The sequence below is a fragment of the Tauraco erythrolophus genome, chromosome 31 (genome assembly GCF_009769465.1).
Source record: "Tauraco erythrolophus isolate bTauEry1 chromosome 31, bTauEry1.pri, whole genome shotgun sequence".
NCBI lineage: Eukaryota > Metazoa > Chordata > Aves > Musophagiformes > Musophagidae > Tauraco > Tauraco erythrolophus.
This window is the reverse complement of record NC_141495.1, coordinates 1,309,981-1,328,331: the sequence shown is the minus strand read 5'-3', so window position 1 is coordinate 1,328,331 and position 18,351 is coordinate 1,309,981. Positions and strand designations below refer to the sequence as shown.

At 67.5% G+C, this 18,351-nt stretch overlaps 3 protein-coding genes across 4 annotated transcripts; all 3 read left to right on the top strand.

Annotated features, from left to right (window-relative positions):
* Positions 1-594: 594 nt before the first annotated feature.
* MYO1A (myosin IA) lies at positions 595-7,537 on the top strand. 2 transcript variants are annotated; one of them, XM_086628654.1, is made up of 28 exons: positions 595-729; positions 878-993; positions 1,155-1,249; positions 1,360-1,464; positions 1,553-1,599; positions 1,758-1,821; positions 1,906-2,004; positions 2,091-2,194; positions 2,297-2,444; positions 2,543-2,661; positions 2,745-2,831; positions 2,939-3,004; positions 3,126-3,230; positions 3,547-3,609; positions 3,757-3,957; positions 4,141-4,367; positions 4,444-4,644; positions 4,739-4,832; positions 5,054-5,203; positions 5,312-5,380; positions 5,594-5,680; positions 5,924-5,998; positions 6,103-6,237; positions 6,358-6,464; positions 6,538-6,670; positions 6,743-6,895; positions 6,970-7,097; positions 7,414-7,537. In XM_086628654.1, exons 1-28 carry the CDS (start codon positions 607-609, stop codon positions 7,535-7,537), a joined length of 3,225 nt encoding a protein of 1,074 aa, XP_086484780.1. In that variant the 5' UTR covers positions 595-606. The 2 variants fall into 2 exon arrangements, with proteins under 2 accessions (XP_086484780.1, XP_086484779.1); XM_086628653.1 differs by lacking the exon at positions 5,594-5,680 and having other exon boundaries at positions 607-729.
* Positions 7,538-10,845: 3,308 nt separating this feature from the next.
* On the top strand, positions 10,846-11,517 carry TAC3 (tachykinin precursor 3). Its single transcript, XM_086628627.1, has 4 exons — positions 10,846-10,962; positions 11,072-11,168; positions 11,270-11,299; positions 11,372-11,517. Exons 1-4 carry the CDS (start codon positions 10,846-10,848, stop codon positions 11,515-11,517), a joined length of 390 nt encoding a protein of 129 aa, XP_086484753.1.
* Positions 11,518-14,273: 2,756 nt separating this feature from the next.
* On the top strand, positions 14,274-16,454 carry ZBTB39 (zinc finger and BTB domain containing 39). Its single transcript, XM_009980390.2, has one exon. It carries the CDS (start codon positions 14,274-14,276, stop codon positions 16,410-16,412), a length of 2,139 nt encoding a protein of 712 aa, XP_009978692.1. The 3' UTR covers positions 16,413-16,454.
* The last annotated feature ends 1,897 nt before the right edge of the window (positions 16,455-18,351 follow it).

The following is an 18,351-nucleotide window of genomic DNA, read 5'->3' as shown; positions in this document are numbered from 1 at the left end:
GGTTCCCCCCATCCCAAGCCTGCCCCTTCTCTGTCCCGGCTTCCCCCTGCTGGGAAGGAGGGAGGAAGCAGAGGCTGACTTCATCCCTGCCCCAGGAACAATCCAGGTGTCCGTGTTTCCCGGCTGGGCCCCCACTTCCCCCACAGCAGTGGGCAGGTGGCATCCTGCCCCTGCCCGAGCCCCCACCCACACAACGGGACCTGGGCACCAGGGTGTTCTGGGAAGGAGCCCTCTGTGCCCATGCACCTCGTCCCCTGTCCCCGTGGGCTCCAGCCCCAGCACGGTGCCCGACAGAGCCGGGCACAGCAGGGTCAGGGAGCAGCCAAGGTCCCAGCTGCGTCCAGCTGGGCACGGGCCGCATCCTGCCCTGCCCTGTGCCAGTCTCGGCCGGTGCCTCAAGCCTTGTCACGCGTCTCAACGGGCCTGTGCCCCCTGGTGCTGTGGCACCCTGCTCTCCCTGGGGCCCTCTGTGCCTCTACGGGTGGGGGGCAACCAGGGTCTCAGGGGCTGCGGAGGACCAGGGGGGTGTTTCAGGGAAGGGGCTGCCTGTCCGTGGGCTGCAGCGGCCCCTCTGCTCTGCCCCAGCCGCCCCGGAGCTGCCCAGCCATGGAAGCCACCACCTCGCTGCTGGACACCGCGGCGGTTGGGGACCTGGTGCTGCTGGACCCGCTGACTGAGGAGTCGCTGCTCCGCACCCTGCAGGAGCGCTTCCACCGCGGCGACATCTACGTGGGCACCGGGCTGGGGGCGCAGCAGGGAGCAGGGGAGGGTGTGGGGTCCAGGGTGGGGAGCAGGGTATGGACCCTGGGGTGGGGAGCACCAGGGTCTGGGGTGGGTGCTCCCTGCCCCGCACCCACGCCGTCCTGCTTGCCCGCAGACCTACATCGGCAACGTGGTGATCTCGGTGAACCCCTACCAGTCGCTGCCCATCTACACCCCCGAGAAGGTGCAGGAGTACCACAACTGCAACTTCTTCGCTGTGAAGCCCCACATGTGAGCACGGGGAGCCCAGCAGCCCCGGGGTGTCCTCGGTGCCCCAGGTCCTGCTGAGGGCTTCACCCACGGGCCAGCCTGAGGCTTCGGGGTCTGGGGGAGTCCGCTCAGGGCGTTTCCCGGACCCCTCCAGCCCCCTTCTAACCCCCCCTCGTCCCCAGCTATGCCATCGCCGATGATGCCTACCGCTCGCTGCGGGACCGAGACAGGGACCAGTGCATCCTTATCACTGGCGAGAGCGGGGCGGGCAAGACAGGTAGAGCCGGGGCCGCCACTGGGCGCTTGCAGGGCTGTGAGGGGCTGGTGGGACAGACGGGCACGGCCCTGGCACCCACAGCCCTGGCACCCACGGCCCCTCGCTCGCAGAGGCCAGCAAGCTGGTGATGTCCTACGTGGCGGCCGTGTGCGGCAAAGGGGAGGAGGTGGACAAGGTGAAGGAGCAGCTCCTGCAGTCCAACCCCGTGCTGGAGGGTAAGCGCCTGTATCCCGCACCCTGTACCCGTCCTGGGGCCTGGCACAGCCCCCCCGGACCACGCAGTAACCCCGTCCACCCCCACAGCCTTTGGAAATGCCAAGACTGTCCGCAATGACAACTCCTCCCGATTCGTGAGTGACCGAGGAACCCCGGAGAGCGGGGCTGGACCCCGCCGGGGCCACGGGGACCCTGACCGGGCTGGAGGCACGGCAGAGGACCGGGACACCGGGAGCGGAGCTGCCGCCCTACCGCAGGGTCCCCCTGTCCTGACCCCATCCCTGTCCCTCAGGGCAAGTACATGGACGTGGAGTTCGACTTCAAGGGTGAGCCCCTGGGAGGGGTCATCAGCAACTGTGAGTACCGACTGCCTGTCCTAGGGGGGGGGTCCCACCCCACACACCCCCATATGCCCCTGTGACACTGCACCCCACCCACAGACCTGCTGGAGAAATCCCGCGTCATCTGGCACGTGAAGGGCGAGAGGAACTTCCACATCTTCTACCAGCTCCTGGCCGGGGGCTCCGCGCAGCTGCTCCGTAGGTCCAGACCCCCCAGCACGGGGGAGCAGGGGTGCCGAGGGCCTGGGGGGGCCCACGGCTGAGCTGCCTCCCCTCCACCCCAGAGCAGCTGAAGCTCCGCCAGGACTGCCGGCACTACAAGTACCTGAACTGGGAGAGCTCCAACCTGCCCGGCATGGACGATGCGGCCAACTTCCGTGCCACGCAGGTACCACCGGCTGGGGGCTGGGGGGCCAAGAAGCTGTGACACCCACCCCCAAACACCCTGGGGCCACCCCCGTCCCCTTGAGCTGCCTGCGTCTGTCCCCAGGATGCCATGAGGGCCATCGGCTTCTCGCCGGCCGAGGTGACGGCGCTGCTGGAGGTGACGGCCGTGGTGCTCAAGCTGGGCAACGTGCAGCTGAGCGGCAGCTACCAGGCCAGCGGGATGGAGGCGTGCAGCATCGCCGAGCCGCAGGGTAGGGACGGGCATGGGCATAGGCATGGGCCCAGGGTGGGTGGGGGGGGCCCCGCTGAGCCCCCCGCTCGGCCCCGGCACCGCCACCTTCCCGCGCAGAGCTGCAGGAGATCTGTGAGCTGATCGGGCTGGACCCCGGCACGCTGGAGCAGGCGCTGTGCTCCCGCACCGTGAAGGCACGGGACGAGATGGTTCTCACCGCTCTCAGCGTCCCCCAGGTGAGTGGGACCACCCCCTGCTGCGGGGGTGATGCCTGGCAGCCCCCCGGGAGCTGGCACGAGCCCCTCTCCCCTCTCCCCAGGGCTACTACGGTCGGGATGCGCTGGCCAAGAACATCTACAGCCGCCTCTTCGACTGGCTGGTGAACCGCATCAACACCAGCATCCAGGTGAGTGCCTGGGATGGCAGGCACTGGCCCCCCCATCTCAGACGGGGCCCTGGACCCCCACCCCATTCGGGGCCGGGACGCAGCGCAGCACCCTGCTGTCTCCCCAGGTGAAGCCGAGCAAACAGAGGAAGGTGATGGGCGTCCTGGACATCTACGGCTTCGAGATCTTCCAGGTGAGTGCAGGGTCTGCCCAGCCCCATCCTGCTGCTGGGGGGGGCCAGGGGTGGTGGGTGGGACATGGAGCAGGGCACGGGGCTTGGGCACCACCTGCCACGCAGGATCCTTCTCTTGCAGAATAACGGCTTTGAGCAGTTCATCATCAACTACTGCAACGAGAAGCTGCAGCAGATCTTCATCCTGATGACGCTGAAGGAGGAGCAGGAGGAATACGTCCGAGAGGTACCCCCGGCCCGTGCTGGTCGGGCTGGATGTGGCCCCTCTGCCTGTGCCAGAGTGCGGCCCCAAGGAGCCCTGGCCCCCAGGGGACAGGGAAGTGCCGGAGACGGCTCCGAGGCACGTCCCTCCCTCGCCCCGCTCCCTGCCGGGAGCAGATTCAATAGCAGGAAGGCAGGGAGGGATGCGGGATCCCTGTCTCCACGGCCGGACATCCGGTTCCTGCCCCGCATCAGCTGGGGGGTGTCTGTGGGATACGGTCCAGGTGATTCGCGTACCGCATGTCTGGGGGTCCGTGCGTCTGACCCCCGTTTGCTCCCAGGGCATCCAGTGGACCGTGGTGGAGTTTTTCGACAACAGCATCATCTGCGACTTGATCGAGAACGTGAGTCGCCCCCCGAGTGTCGGGGTCCCGGGTCAGGGTCCTGTTGCCCCCGGCACAGGCTGGGCAGAGCCTGGAGCGGCCGCGGTTCCGCGGAGCAGCTGCTCGGGGCCGGGGCCGTTTGGGGTGACGCTGTCCATCGCGGCACAGAGCAAGTGCGGGATACTGGCCATGCTGGACGAGGAGTGCCTGCGGCCCGGCGTGGTCAACGAGGACACGTTCCTCACCAAGCTGAACCAGCTCTTCGCCACCCACAAGCACTACGAGAGCAAGGAGACCCAGAACGCCCAGCACGTCATGGACACCAGCCTGCCGCCACAGTGCTTCCGCATCCGCCACTACGCCGGCAAGGTCCGCCAGCGGCCGCGGGCATCCGCCAGCACCCGCAGCCCCAACCCTGCCGGGGGCAGCCGAGACCCCCGGGGGCCTCTTCCCAGCTGCGCATGGGAGCTGCGGGGCTGGACTGGGAACGGGCACAGAGGCACTGAAGCATAGCCCGCCCTCCGCTGAGCGCCGACCCCGCTCCGCACCCAGGTGACCTACAACGTGACGGGCTTCATCGAGAAGAACAACGACCTGCTCTTCCGCGACCTCTCGCAGGCCATGTGGGCTGCCCAGCACGCGCTGCTGCGCTCCCTCTTCCCCGAGGGAGACCCCCAGAAGGTCTCCCTCAAGCTGCCCACCACCACCGGCTTCCAGTTCAAGGTCTCGGTGGCGACGCTGATGAAGAATCTCTACTCCAAGAACCCCAACTACATCAGGTACTGGTGCTAGGGGAGACCCCCAGCTCTGGTGCCAGTGGGACCCCCCCCCCCAGCCCACCGCTGCCCTCCCCAGGTGCATCAAGCCCAACGAGACCAAAATGGCAAAGCTCTTCACGCCAGAGCTGGTGCTGGGGCAGATCCGGTACCTGGGGCTGATGGAGAACGTGCGGGTGCGACGGGCGGGCTACGCCTTCCGCCAGCTCTACAGCCCCTTCCTGGAGCGCTACAAGATGCTCGGTGCACGGACATGGCCCCGCTGGGCTGGCAGCGACAGGTACGGGGCTGGGCCAGACCGTGGGAGTGTCTGGGAGCCCCCCGGCTCGGGGGCTGTGGGGCTCTGACCGGCCTCGTGCCCCGCTACGTGGCAGGGAGGGTGCTGAGGTGCTGCTGGCGGAGCTGGCGTTCCCCACCGAGGAGCTGGCGTTTGGCCACACCAAGATCTTCATCCGCTCGCCGCGCACCGTGAGTCCGGGGACGGGAGGAGCGGGGGGACCACGCCGGGGGGCAGTCGGGCTGCTGGGAGGGGCAGGGCTTGACCCAGAGCAGGTGCTAGCCCCACGGGTGCCCTCGCCCCACTGGCAGCCCCGAGCCAGTGCCAGGGGCTCCGGGATGACACTGCAGCCCCTGGCACTGGGGTGTCCCTGTGCCCACTGGTGCCCAGCGCTCGCCCTGGCTGTCCCCAGCTCTTCGACCTGGAGCGGCGACGCCAGGAGCGCGTGTCCCAGCTCGCCACCCTCATCCAGAAGATGTTTCGGGGCTGGCGGTGCCGGACCCACTACCAGCTGATGCGCAAGAGCCAGATCGTTATCTCTGCCTGGTTCCGGTGCCACATGGTGAGGAGAGGGGGTCCCAGCCACGCTTCCCCACCCGTCCCTCTGCCCTGAGCTCCCAATTCTGCCCCAGCTCACCCCCCCAGCTCACCCCACCTCTCCCCACCGCAGCAAAAGAACAAGTACAAGCAGATGAAGCGGTCGGCGCTGCTCATCCAGGCGTACGCGCGGGGCTGGAAGGTGAGAGCCGGGCACCCCGGGGCGGCCGGCCAGGGCCAGCAGGTCTCCCAGCGCGGGCAGCAGGGTGGGGGGTGTGTGGCAGGGAGAGTCCCACGGTGGGACCAGGCTCATCTCTCCCCGTCTTCTGTCCTTCTCTCCTGCCTCTGCCCCTCTCGCTCGCTATCCGTGTCGCTGTCTCCCCGCGTGGGGCTCCCGGGCTCTCACCCCCCGCAGTGTCGCCGGCTCCTCCGGGAGCTGAAGGCTCAGCGCCAGCGTCACGTGGCCGCCACCACCATCGCTGCTTACTGGAAAGGGTACCAGGTACCAGGGCCGTGCACTCTGCCCGCTGCCTCTGTCCTGCTGTCCACGCTGCCGTGTCCGGGGCTGTCTGTCTGTCTGCCCACCCTGGCTCCTGCCCACCCTGTCGGGCTGTGGCACTGTCCTCTCTGCTGGGGCCAAATGGGGACGGGGATGAGGGGCACCCGTGTCCCGCGGGGGTTGGCAGGGGAAGGTGGTGGGGTCTTGTGTCTCACCGCCACTGCCACTGACTGCTGTCTCTGGCAGGTCCGCAGAGTGTACCGGAGGTATTTCCGCTCCGGGGCCGGTGCCCGCCTGGCCAACTTCATCTACCGGCGGCTGGTGAGCGGGGCTGGGGGGAGAGGGGGCGCAGCACCTTCCCGGCCCCCCACCCCTGGGGCTGGACCGGGGACCCTCCCGCCCGCCCGCCACGTTGCCACCCCCAGGTGCAGAAGTTCCTGGTGGGGCTGGGGAGGAACCTGCCGTCACTGTCGGTCATGGACCGGACGTGGCCGTCTGCGCCGTACAAGTTCCTGGCCAATGCCAACCAGGAGCTGAGGAGCATCTTCTACCGCTGGAAGGTGGGAGCGAGGAGGGGGACGGGGAGGCGGAGGGGCTCCGGTTGGGACCTCGCGTCCCTCCGCGCCAGCCCCCATTAGGGATCTTCGGCGGCACCGAAACGTCCCCTCCCTCCCTGGCAGTGCAAGAAGTACCGGGACCAGCTGCCACCCCAGCGCAGGGCCCTGCTGCGGACCAAGCTCTGTGCCAGCGAGCTCTTCAAGGACAAGAAGTCGCTCTACTCCAAAAGGTGCCAGGGTTGGGGGCTGGCGGGACGGGGGGGGGTGCACGGGGCTGCGCAGGCTGACGGTGTCCGTCCCCAGCCTGCAGGAGCCCTTCCAGGGCGAGTACCTGGGGCTGACGGACAACCCCAAGTACCACAAGCTCCACGCCGTGGCCAAGGACAAGCTGGTGATGGCCGACACCGTGAGGAAGGTGAACAGAGCCAGCGGCAAGGTGAGCCCTGGCCCCGGCCCCGCTGCGGCGGGAGGGCGCGCGGGGCCCCGCTGACCCCCTCCCTGCCCGCAGACGGTCCCGCGCCTGCTGCTGCTCACCACCGAGCACCTGGTCCTGGCCGACCCCAAGGCCGCCCAGCCCAAGACCGTGCTCAGCCTGGGCGACATCCGCGGCGTCTCCGTCACCCGCTTCTCCGACGGCTTCCTGGCCCTGCACCTCAAGGAGGTACCCGGGCACGGGGGTCCCGGGGGCTCGGAGCGTCCCCAGCAGGGCTGACCCCCCCCCCGCTCTCCCCCCAGACATCCTCGGTGGGGGCCAAGGGCGACTTCTTGCTCATCAGCGACCACCTCATCGAGCTCGTCAGCCGCCTGCACCAGACCCTGCAGGACACCACGGCCCAGGCGCTGCCCCTGCACATCGCCGACCAGTACGGGCGGGGCCGGGGCGGGGCTTACTGGGGCGGGGCTTACTGGGGCGGGGCTTACTGGGGCGGGGCTACCGAGGGTGGGGCGGGCAGGGCGGGGCAGGGTGGTGGCCTGGGCGGAGCTCGCACGGGCTGGGTAGGGCAAAGAGAGGCTGGCAGGGGCGGAGCTTGCAAGGGTGGGGCATCGGCTGGAGGGTGCTAATTGGCTGCAGCCCCTGAGAGGCGGCTGTGACAAAGGCAGCTCATTGGGCAGGAGGTGGGGCGGGGCCGGGCGTGTCCCCACCCCGCCTCCCTGCCCTGACCTCCCCCCCCCCCCCAGGTTTTCCACCCGGTTCCAGAAGCGCGACGTGGCCGTCACCGTGGTGGAGTCGGCCAACACGGGCGGCAACGGCCCCGTCTGCAAGAAGCGGGGCAGCCACAAGATGGAGGTTCTGGTCCACTGAGGGGACCCCCCCACCCTGTGCTGGGACCCCCACCCACGCACCGGCACCCACCCCACCTTGCGCCATCGTCCTGCCCCGCCGTGTCCTTGCGCCGACCAGGAATTGCTGCAAACCATTAAACAGAGGGTCTGGTGTCGGTACCCGGGCGGTGTCACGGTGGGTGCCCCCGTTATGGGGGGCAGGGGGACCGGGCGGTGTCACGGTGGGTGCCCCCGTTATGGGGGGCAGGGGGACTGGGCGGTGTCACAGTGGGTGCCCCCGTTATGGGGGGCAGGGGGACCCAGCAGTGCTGCAGCCCCCAGATGCGGCGCCGTGGTGCTGGAGCAGGGCAGGGGCAGAGCCAGTCCCCGGGGACGGACCCCCCCATCCCCGGCCCCCCGCCTTTCCTGCCGCCTGACTGCAGCCGGCGCTCGGCTCGGCGGTGATTGGAAAGGCCCCAAATTGCGGCCACTTTTCCCATTAAGTGGGAAAGCAGCTCGCTCTGCTGCAGAGGCAATTTCTGGGCGGCCGCGGGTGGCTGGCACGTGAGCTCCTTGGCACCCGCCTGCCCGTGCCGCCCGTCCCCCTCTCCCCCTGCCTGGGGTGCCCTGCCGTGCCGCAGCCTCCGCCGTGCAGGGTGCTCCCTGCTGCACCCTCCCTCCCGCCCAGCTGCGTCCCCGCGCCAGCAGCCGTCCCCGGGCTGGTGCTGTGTTTGGGGACCAGGAGGACAGAGAGGAGCCACTGCTGCAGCCCCAGTGCCACCGCTGCAGCTCAGGTCCCATGGGACCTCCACCAGTCCCACAGCCCCCAGGAGCTGGGGGTCCCTGCAGCACCCCCCCACCCCACCCCATCTTTTCTCTCCCGCGCTCATCAAGCTCTTGGAGAGGGTTGTATTTTTTTTTCCCCGTCCCCACACGTCACCCACATTACCGTCGGGAGCTGACAACTCCCCGTCACGTCAGCGTCAGCACCAGCTCCCAGGTGGGCCCTGGAGCATCGATGCGGTTTGTCGTGCACGGGGGGCATGTGCGGGCACGCGTGCCAGGGCACTCGGGCAGCGCGTGCACATGGGGGGGGCACGTGTGTGCGTGCGGGGGCACTCGGCGGTGCAGACATGCCCCGGCTCCGAGGGCTCCCGCCACTTCCCGCCGCAGGCTGTGTCACGTCGCAGCGCAGGGACCTTCCCACCCGTGCGCGGTGAAGGGCGAAAGCCGTAAACAAGCCCGCTGCAGCCCAGGGCATCGCGGCTCTTCGCGGCTGCGTCGTGCTTGGCACCACACAAGTAGGTGTTATTAATTAATTAGGCCGTCTCTGGCCAGGCTCCGATTTAATTAACGTCCCCAGCACTGCAGATGCTGCCCTGCCCCGGGCTGTGCTGCCACGTGAGCCGTGGCTGCCGGGCCGCCTTCCCGCGGGGCCGCGGCGCAGCCGCCTGTTGCTCGGGCTGAAGTCGGTGTTTCTCACTTGTGGTCTGTGTGTTCCCCCCTCCCTCACGTCCCACCAGTCCCCCCAGACTTTTCCTGCCCATCTTCCATCTCCGCACGTCCCAGAGGTGCGGGAGTGGGTGGGGATGGAGGGATCAGGATGCAGGATCCAGCCCAGGCTCCCAGGAGGACAAATTGGGCTGGGACTGGGGGGGCTGGTGCTGGTGGTGCTGGCCCCGTCCATCACAGAGGAGTCTGGGGACAGGCAGCCCCATGAGGCCAGACCTGGGGCTGCTGGGGCCCATCAGAGCAGGGGTGGTCCCCACGGGCAGCACGGGACCAGGGAGGTTGTGAGCCCCGGAGTGGGGCTGGGGGAGACGGGCAGAGTGTGTGGTACAGAGAGAGTGTGCGTGTGGGCACGCGTGTGCTTGCGTGTGCAGTTGAGTTGGGGTGTGTGTGCAGATGAACACGTGTGCACACACCCACATGTGTGTGCGTGGTGGGAGCCCAGCTGATCCCCGCTGTGGTGTGAGACCTCCCCAAGCCCGGCTGCAGAGCGACCACCGGCAGCTGTGCCAGCGCGGCAGACAAAACCGCTCCCGCCATGTGTGTCCCCACACGTGCCAACGGATGTGTCATGCTCGGGTGTGCATGTCCCTCCACGCCTGCAGCTCAAGGAGGGGCCGGGGGCTGCGTAGGCACAGTGCCTGCGTGCTGGCCCCCTACCACGGGGCACTGCGGCGCGGTGGGGAGCCGGCACGCCCGCGTGGGCGCGCTTGTGTCGTGGTGCGACTCTGCGTGTGTAACGGGTGCCTGTCGGTGACACGGTTCCTGCGTGGGCGTGAAGCTGCAGGGTGGGGGTACCACCCCCCCCGGCCCCCATTGGCGGCTCTCCTCTCACCCACCCACGCCGTGCCATGGGCAGAGCCCCTTATTTAACTCCGCACAGCAGCCAGCACCCCAGTGCTTCGTCTCCGGCCAAGCCCACGCTGGGAGAGCTGTCGGCGCAGCCTGCGGCCGCTGCCCACCTCACCTTGCTGCGTCTCCCCCTCCGCAGCCGCCAGCAGCGAGGGACGCTCAGCCCCCAGCTCCGCACCGGGACACCTGAGGGCTCAGCAGGTCTGTGGCGGCCCCCAGCCCGGGGGGCTTCCTGGGGGCTGCTGCGTCCTGTCCTTGCCCGGCTCAGGCTGGGAGAGGGCAGAAGGGAGGAGGGGGACGCGGGTGAAGATGCTGGGGAGGGCACGGGCTGGGAGCAGAGATGGGGTGAAGATGCTGCTTGAATCTGGGGAGATCTTGGGGGGGCTTTGCAAGCGAGTCTGGGATCTGGCTGTCAGTGCATGTGTCCGGGGACGCGTGTCACGCCTGGGCCCATGTCAGGGGACGCGTGTGTGCACTAACACGGGTGAACGTGCAGGACCGAGTCTGAGCCCGTGTTTGTGACCTCCGTGTGCCCACACTCGGTCTTGTGTGTGTGACTGCACAAGTGCAGCACCACGGGCACGAGTGGTGGCACGGGACCCCCAGGTGTGTGGTGGAGCTGTCCCCCCCAGCATGCCCCCCACACCTCTGTGATGCATCCCCCATAACGTGCCCCCTGCACCCCTGTAAGGCAGCCCCTGGGCTGCAGCCCCCAGTGCAGCCCCCTCCCCAGCATGCTGGCAGGGTGCTGGTGGCCCCCAGCTCGCGGGGGGCAGGAGATGATTTACTGCTCCCCCCACCCCTTTCGGCCGCAGACACGGGTGGGGGTCCCGCCGCCCCCGTCTCCCGTGTCGCTGCTTTCCCTCCCCAGCGCCGGGCCCGGGCCCGGGCTCGTCCCGGGCCGCCCCGCGGAGGGGGCTCTGGCTCGGGGCGGCCCCGGGACCCCGCCGCTCCGCCGCTGACCGCCGCCCCCAGGCCCCCCCGAGGATGAGGAGCCGCCCGGTGCTGGCGGCGCTGCTCGTCCTGGCGCTGCCGCTCGCCCTCGCCCGCCACCCCCCCGCTGCCGCCGCCGCTGCCGCTGCCCCGCCGGGCGCCGCGCCCCGCGCACAGGTACGGCCGTCGGGGCGCCGCCAGGGGAGAGCGACGGGCGGACCCCTGACCACCTGGGACCCCCCGGACCCGCCACTCCGCTCACCCGCTTCGCTTCCCGCAGGGGATGCCCGTCCCGGAGCCGCTGCCCTGGAGAGCCCGCGGGGGCCCCGGGGCCGCCTTCGCCGCCCTGCGGCAGCTGCTGCGGGAGGAGGACGCCGGTGAGAGCCGCGGGGCGCGGGCGGGGTGGGCTGCGGAGGGTCGGTCGGTCGGTCCGGCCCCCGCCTCACCGGCGCCGCTCACCTGCTTCTGTCTCTTCCAGGTCCCCCCGCGCCCGCCGCTCCGCAGAAGCGTAAGTCCCGCCCAGTCCCGGTCCCGGCCCCGCAGCCGGGCCCCGGGGCGCTGACGGCGGGTCTCTCCGCAGGCGACATGCACGACTTCTTCGTGGGGCTCATGGGGAAGCGGGCGGATGAGCCCGGGCGGCCGGCGGGGCGGGCGAGCGGCGGCCCGTCCCCCCGGTGCTCCCCGGGGCCCCCCGCTACTGGCGGGGCCCCGCTGCGGGCGGCGTGAGCCGCGGGCCGAGCCGCCGGGGCTGGACGGGACGCGCTCCACGGCCCCCGCCCCCCACCCACGGGGGCCGGCCCGGGCCGTGCCCTGTCCCCCGCGGCGAGACACCGACACCGGCACCGGGGGCTGCGCTGCGGCGGCCGCACCGGCTGCGGGGGCGTCCCAGGCGCGCCGCCGCCCACGGACGGCGGAGCCATCGCGGGACCCGCAGGGGCCGGAGCCGCGGCCGCGGCTCTGCCGGCCCTACACCGACCCCCGCGCCTGTATCCGCACCCCGTGTACGCACCCCCGTACCTGTACACAGACACCGTTTACGTGCACCGGTATAGACCCTCCCGTGCTGAGCGGGACACGCGCCCCGACCGTGTCTGTGTCTTGGCTGCGCCGCGCCGGGACCCGGCGTGCTCGGCGCTGCGCGCCCGGGACGGCCCGACGGGACGGGCCGGGGGCTGCAGCGACTGCCCCACACCTGCCGCCGCAAAGGAAGAGCTGCCGGTACCGGTGCCGGTGCCGGTACCGGTGCCCATTCCCGTGCCGGTGCCGGGCCCCCCGCAGCTCCCCTCCGGGCCGCGGGGGGCGCTGTGGCCCCGCCGCGCGGGCGGGCGGGCGGAAGGCGGCTCCGGCGGCGGCCGGGGCGGACGGAGGGCGGGTCGGCGCCTTTGTGTGAGCCGAGCCGGGATGGTGCGGGGCGCCGGGCGGGTAAGGAGCGCCGCCGGCCCGCAGCCCCGCCGGCCTCCGGCTGCCCCCCGCGGGGCCCCGCTCGGTGCCCCGCACCGCCCCCCCCCCCCCGCGATGGGCCCCGCGCGGCCCCCACGGGCCTCCCGCAGCCCCCACGGAGCCCCCCGCGGTCTCCCGTTGTCCCCCGGGGTCCCTTTCCTGCCCCCGCCGTGGCTCCCCCCAGAGCCCCCCCGTGGCTCCCCTCACCGCGACCCCGTGGGCCCCTCGTGGCCCCCCGTGGCCCCCCCGGCTGTCCCGCGTGGCTCCTGCAGCCCCCCCCGGGGGTCCCCGCCGCCCCCCCACCTCGGTGCTCCCTTTTCTCCCGGGGCAGCTTCGGGATCCCCCGTGCCCCCGCCGGGAGGGACCCCCCCCCGCCCGCCCGCGGGCCGCGGGGCCTGCCCGGCCCTCCTCCCCCCCCGGGGCCCCCTCCTGCCCTGCTCCCCCCGGCTTTCCCCTGCCCCCGGCCCCCCCCCATCGCTTTTCCCTCCTGCCTCATCCCCAGGCCGGTTCCCCGCCCGCAGGGATCCCCACGCTGCAGGAATTGCCCACGTCCGGGTGTTTTCTGGGCTGGGGAGCGTTTTCCCTCCAGAGCCTTCCCCGGCCATCCTCATCCTCGGGCATGGGCCATCGCTGCCGCCGTCCCTTGGCGTCCCCCTGTCCTCAGCTCCTCTTTGCCTTTCCCTGGAGCTGGCGCAGAAGGCTGCCCGCTCCCCTCCCGGCTCCTGCGAACTCCCGCTCTGCCAGCTTCGGGGGTCGTTCTCTGTCACGGGGAGAAAAAGGCAGTGGGGTAGGGACGGAGCTCCCGGGGAAGGGACGGAGCTCCCGGGGTAGGGATGGAGCTCCCGGGGAAGGGACGGAGCTCCCGGGGTAGGGATGGAGCTCCCGGGGAAGGGACGGAGCTCCTGGAGTAGGAACGGAGCTCCCAGGGTAGGGATGGAGCTCCCGGGGTAGGGATGGAGCTCCCGGGGAAGGGATGGAGCTCCCGGGGTAGGGATGTTGCTCCCGGGGAAGGGATGGAGCTCCCGGGGAAGGGATGGAGCTCCTGGAGTAGGGACGGAGCTCCCGGGGTAGGGATGGAGCTCCCGGGGAAGGGATGGAGCTCCCGGGGTAGGGATGGAGCTCCCGGGGAAGGGATGGAGCTCCCAGGGTAGGGATGGAGCTCCCAGGGTAGGGATGGAGCTCCTGGGGCAAGTTCATCGAGTGCCCGGGTGGCCCGAGAGCCAGCAGAGCACCTGTGAGCGGGACAGGGTGACAAAGGCAGTGGGACAGGCTGGAAGGACGAGCTCAGGTGGGAATTGCCAGTGCCGTGGGCCAGGTGCTTGGTGGCAGCCTGGGAATACTGCGCAAAGCGCCGGCTAAAAGAGCACCCAAAGGTGCTGCAGGTCCCGGCGTAGCAGAGGAGGAATCCCAGGGGAAGCAGAGAAGCGCAGGGGAGAATCCAAAAGGAGATCCTGCCTGGAGAACGAAAGTTACCGTGTGGGTACGGGAGAGATCCGAAGCGAAGGTATGAAGCGGTGGTGGCTGGAGGAGACGCGGAGGTGAAGCCAACCAGCGCGTAGAGTCGGACCCTCAGCCCTCCAGGCAGGGGGTGACGCTGCTCCGGGAGAGGGGGACGAGGGGGGCCGTGTGTGTGACAGGCACCGGCTGGGGCTCCGCTCCAGACCTGGGTGTCGGTGCCCAAATAGAGGTGGGAACGTGCGGCTGTCGCTGGCGGAGTAAATGCCTTTTTCTTGGTCTCTTTGTGTCTTTCCCTTTGTGCGTCTCTCCCAAGGAGCCGGTTTTTGAAGCTGCAAGATGGGTTTTGGTCGCTCTCCGTCTAAGCAGCTGTGCTGCTCTGTTGCTTGTCAGGAAGGTGGAAAATTTGGAATGTGACTAGAGAGATGTCCCTTTGGTTGTTAAGGCATTAACATTTTTTGCATTTTCCTCTCTCCAGAGCCCCTTGCCCTGCCAGTTTCTGGATGCCAAGCACCTCCTGCTCACGCAGCTGATGAATGCGTGAAGAAGAACCTGACCAGGAGAGGGACTCTTAAGCAGCTGCTAAGATGGGCATGAGGATCAAGTTGCACAGCACCAATCACCCCAACAACCTGCTGAAGGAACTCAACAAGTGCCGGCTGTCCGAGACCATGTGCGACGTCACCATTTTGGTGGGCACCCGCTCCTTTGCCGCACACAAGGCTGTTCTGGCCTGTGCCGCAGGCTACTTCCAGAACCTCTTCCTGAACACGGGGCTGGATGCTGCTAGGACCTACGTAGTGGATTTCATCACACCGGCCAACTTCGAGAAGATCCTCAGCTTTGTGTACACCTCGGAGCTCTTCACGGACCTGATCAATGTGGGCGTCATTTACGAGGTGGCGGAGCGGCTGGGCATGGAAGATCTGCTGAAGGCCTGCCATTCCACCTTCCCTGACCTGGAGAGCTCAGCCATCACGAAGCAGCCCTCCCTGGCGATGAGCGAAGGCCGGTCAGGTCCTCTGAGCAGCACCTCCTCAGAGCAGAGCCATTCCTTGGGTGAAATCCGGAGTGGCGGGGAACATTTCGGCCCTGAACGGAATTACATCCTGCACGGGGAAGTGGCCGGCAGCTACAAAGAGGACGACAGGAGCACCATGAGCGAAGCCAGCCAGACTCTCCCCTTGATGCACCCGCAGCAGCCTCCCAAGACAGAACAGGAATCGGATCAAGGCCAGTTCGCTCCTGCCGCCAGTATGGTGGCCCAGCCCGCCCTGGGCAGCGTGAACATCGTCGTTCAAACCACCGCGAGCTCCTGCCAGCAGTACAAGGTCCAGAGCAATGGCGACTATGGCAAGGGTGGCTTCTTTACCGCCGATCCTTCCCTGGACATCTCCACGGGGAGCAACTCCTGTCCCAGCAACAGCGACCACTCCAAAGAACAAGGTTTTGGGCAGATGGATGAGCTTCAGCTGGAGGATTTGGGCGAGGACGAACTGCATTTCGAAGATGCCAGTGAAGAGCTGGGGCCCTCAGAAGAGGTTATTGAGCTGAGTGATGACAGTGAGGAAGAGCTGGCCTTTGAGAGTGACAGCCGGGACAGCAAGGCCATGCCCTGCCAAGTGTGCAAGAAGGTCCTGGAGCCCAACATCCAGCTGATCCGCCAGCACGCTAGAGACCACGTTGATCTGCTCACCGGGAACTGCAAGGTCTGTGAAACCCACTTCCAGGACCGGAACTCCAGGGTCACTCATGTTTTGTCCCACATTGGCATCTTCCTCTTCTCCTGCGACATGTGCGAGACCAAGTTCTTCACCCAGTGGCAGCTGACCCTCCACCGGCGAGAAGGAGTCTTTGACAACAACATCATTGTCCACCCCAGTGACCCGCTGCTGGGGAAGATGGCCATGGCCGGGGGAGGGCCTGGCTCCGAGCTGGCGTGCGCTGCCTGCGGGAAGCCTTTGGCCAAAGATTTCCACACCATCCGCAACCACATCCTGGACCACGTGAACCTGAAGAGCCAGACGTGCATCGTGTGCGACCAGAGGCACCTCAGTCTCTGCAGCCTGATGTGGCACACCCTGTCTCACTTGGGGATCGCGGTCTTCTCCTGCTCTGTCTGTGCCAACAGCTTCGTGGATCGGCAACTCCTGGAGAAGCACTTGGCCGTTCACCAGAACGTGGAGGAGGCTCTTTTCCGGTGCCACTTCTGCGGCCAGAGCTTCAAGCTGGAAGCGGCGTATCGTTACCACGTCAGCCAGCACAAGTGCGGGGCCAGCCTCGACATCCGACCCGGCTTTGGAGACCGCCTCCAGCAGCAGGGCCTGCAGAAGAGGAAGATGCCGGAGGAATTCCTGAGCGAAGACTTGGCGCTGCAAAACCAGCCGGGCAACAGCAAGTACAGCTGCAAGGTCTGCGGGAAGCGGTTTGCCCACACCAGTGAATTCAACTACCACCGGAGGATCCACACCGGAGAAAAGCCCTACCAGTGCAAGGTGTGCCACAAGTTCTTCCGCGGCCGCTCCACCATCAAGTGCCACCTGCGGACGCACTCGGGAGCCCTCATGTACCGCTGCACGGTCTGTGGGCACTACAGCTCCACGCTCAACCTCATGAGCAAGCACATAGGCGTGCACAAGGGCAGCCTCCCCCCGGACTTCACCATCGAACAGACTTTCATGTACATCATCCATTCCAAAGACGCGGAGAAAAACACGGACAGCTGATGGGGTGAGGCAGGGCAGGGCCAGCGAAGGAGCAAATACTAATTACAGAAGCTGTGGAAAAAATGTCATTTATTTTATTTAATGGTCAGGCATCATGGATGGAATCCTCCTTTTCTAATTTTTTTTTTTTTTTTTTTTGGCCTTGTTAGGGATTTTTAGATTGGTGGCATTGTACGAATTAACGGCACGTGAGTTACATCACTGTTTCCAAGAAGTCTGTTGTGTTTACTTACCTCTGGTCCTGTTAGAGGCCATCGAGTTCTGTGTTTTTAGCATTTCTCACTAGGTTTTGAATCTAGATTTATTTTTTTTAACCTTTTAGCCCACTTGACTAGGCTAACCCTCAGTTCGAGCTTGTCCACAAACTGATGCTGCTAAGATTTTTCACACCTGACCTCAGTAGAGAGGGACGGAGCCAGAGCAGGATGGTGCTGGACTCGCGAAAGGAGAAAAAAAAAAAAGAAAGAAAAAAGGAAAACAAAGACTCGTTCTGGGCATCGCTGAGGTCCTGCTGCTATTGCGAGGAGATAAGCAGAGTCCGTGTCTCCGTTGCAGGGGAGGTGAGCAGCGTGTGAGTGCGCACACGCGAGTGAGGAGGGGTGCCTGGTGGATGTGAGCAGGAGGGCGGTCGCCGCTGGTTCCCGGGCAGCGCTGCCCGTCTCCAGGAGCCCTGTCCGAGCAGGAGCGCGGCTGGCAGTTTCTCTGCCGTGCCCGTGACACGCCGCTCGCTCGTGCCCCGAGACCCCGTCTCCAAAGGCCGGGCTGAAGGAGCGACACCACTTCTCCGAAGAGCCCGAAGAGCCCGAGCGGGACGGCGGCGTGGGAGGAAGGAGGCGGCTGCGTGAGCAGAGGGATCTCCGGAGGAGTCGCTGAACGGGAGGAGGCAGGGGAAGCAGGTTTGTGTTACAGGGTCGACTGCTGCTTAGGAGATATTTCGTGATGGCATAGTCACGCCTGGCTTCTGCTGGCCTGCAGCTGGCTGTTGAGAGCGTGCCGGCATCTCCTCGGCTCCCCCCTGCCGACGACAGCCGTGCACGTTGTGCTCTGCCGGCGCGGTGCTTCCCAGGGCTGCCAGTTGCTGGAGGTGCTGGATGCCGGAGAGCGGCAGCGCTGCGGCTGTGCGGATCCCGGCGGACAAGACGTGACGGAGCCGTTGCCTTAACTCCCAGGAAGGTACCTTCGAGAAGGGCCCTTCTGTCTGCCGAAGGGATCGCCCCTTCCCACGGCTGCCGCTGTGGATCGCCGCGTCCCGGACATGTCTCGTGGCAAACGTGTGTTGCAGGATGTTGTTGGTGCGATGTGAGTTCGTTCATCTTTTGTCAAGTCGTGCTTTAACTTCAGCAGGTGCCGGCTGGGGGCTGCGGCGGAGCGGCTCCGGGAGCTGGCGGCGGCAGCCGCCGGTGAGAACCTCGGCTCAGCCTCCCGAGGCGCGGCGGGCGCGGGCTGGGGGGCTCCTGGGCACGGTGGGCTCTCCCAGCTGCGCTGGCGAGGTCAAGCCTCGTGCCAGCAGTGTTTACAGCAGGAAGGGTGAGGATCGGCGTTTTCCCATGTCATCCTGCTGCGGGGCAGAGGTGGAGAGGAATAAATATTTCCGATGCCGCAGCGTGAGCTGCGGCTGCCCTTCGGTAACTCGTTCTACCTCACAAACAGGAAGCGCTCAGGGCTTTCCAGCCGCGGTCGGAGTGAATTGGCTGCTGCGCTCCTGCAAGGATATGCTGTTAGAAAACAAAACTAGTGATTTGCAAACCCTGTAGGCTCGTCCCGCGTTCCCCTCCTCCCGAACGGACAACCCGCAGCAGAGGAGCGGCGGGAGCCGGATGCGTGGGTGGGGAGCTTGGAATTCCCGGGGGTCGTTCCCCTGCTCCGCTGTGGCCTTGGGCAAGTCACTTCACCTCTTTGCCTCAGTTTCCTCATCTGTAAAATGAGGGTCGTAACACTT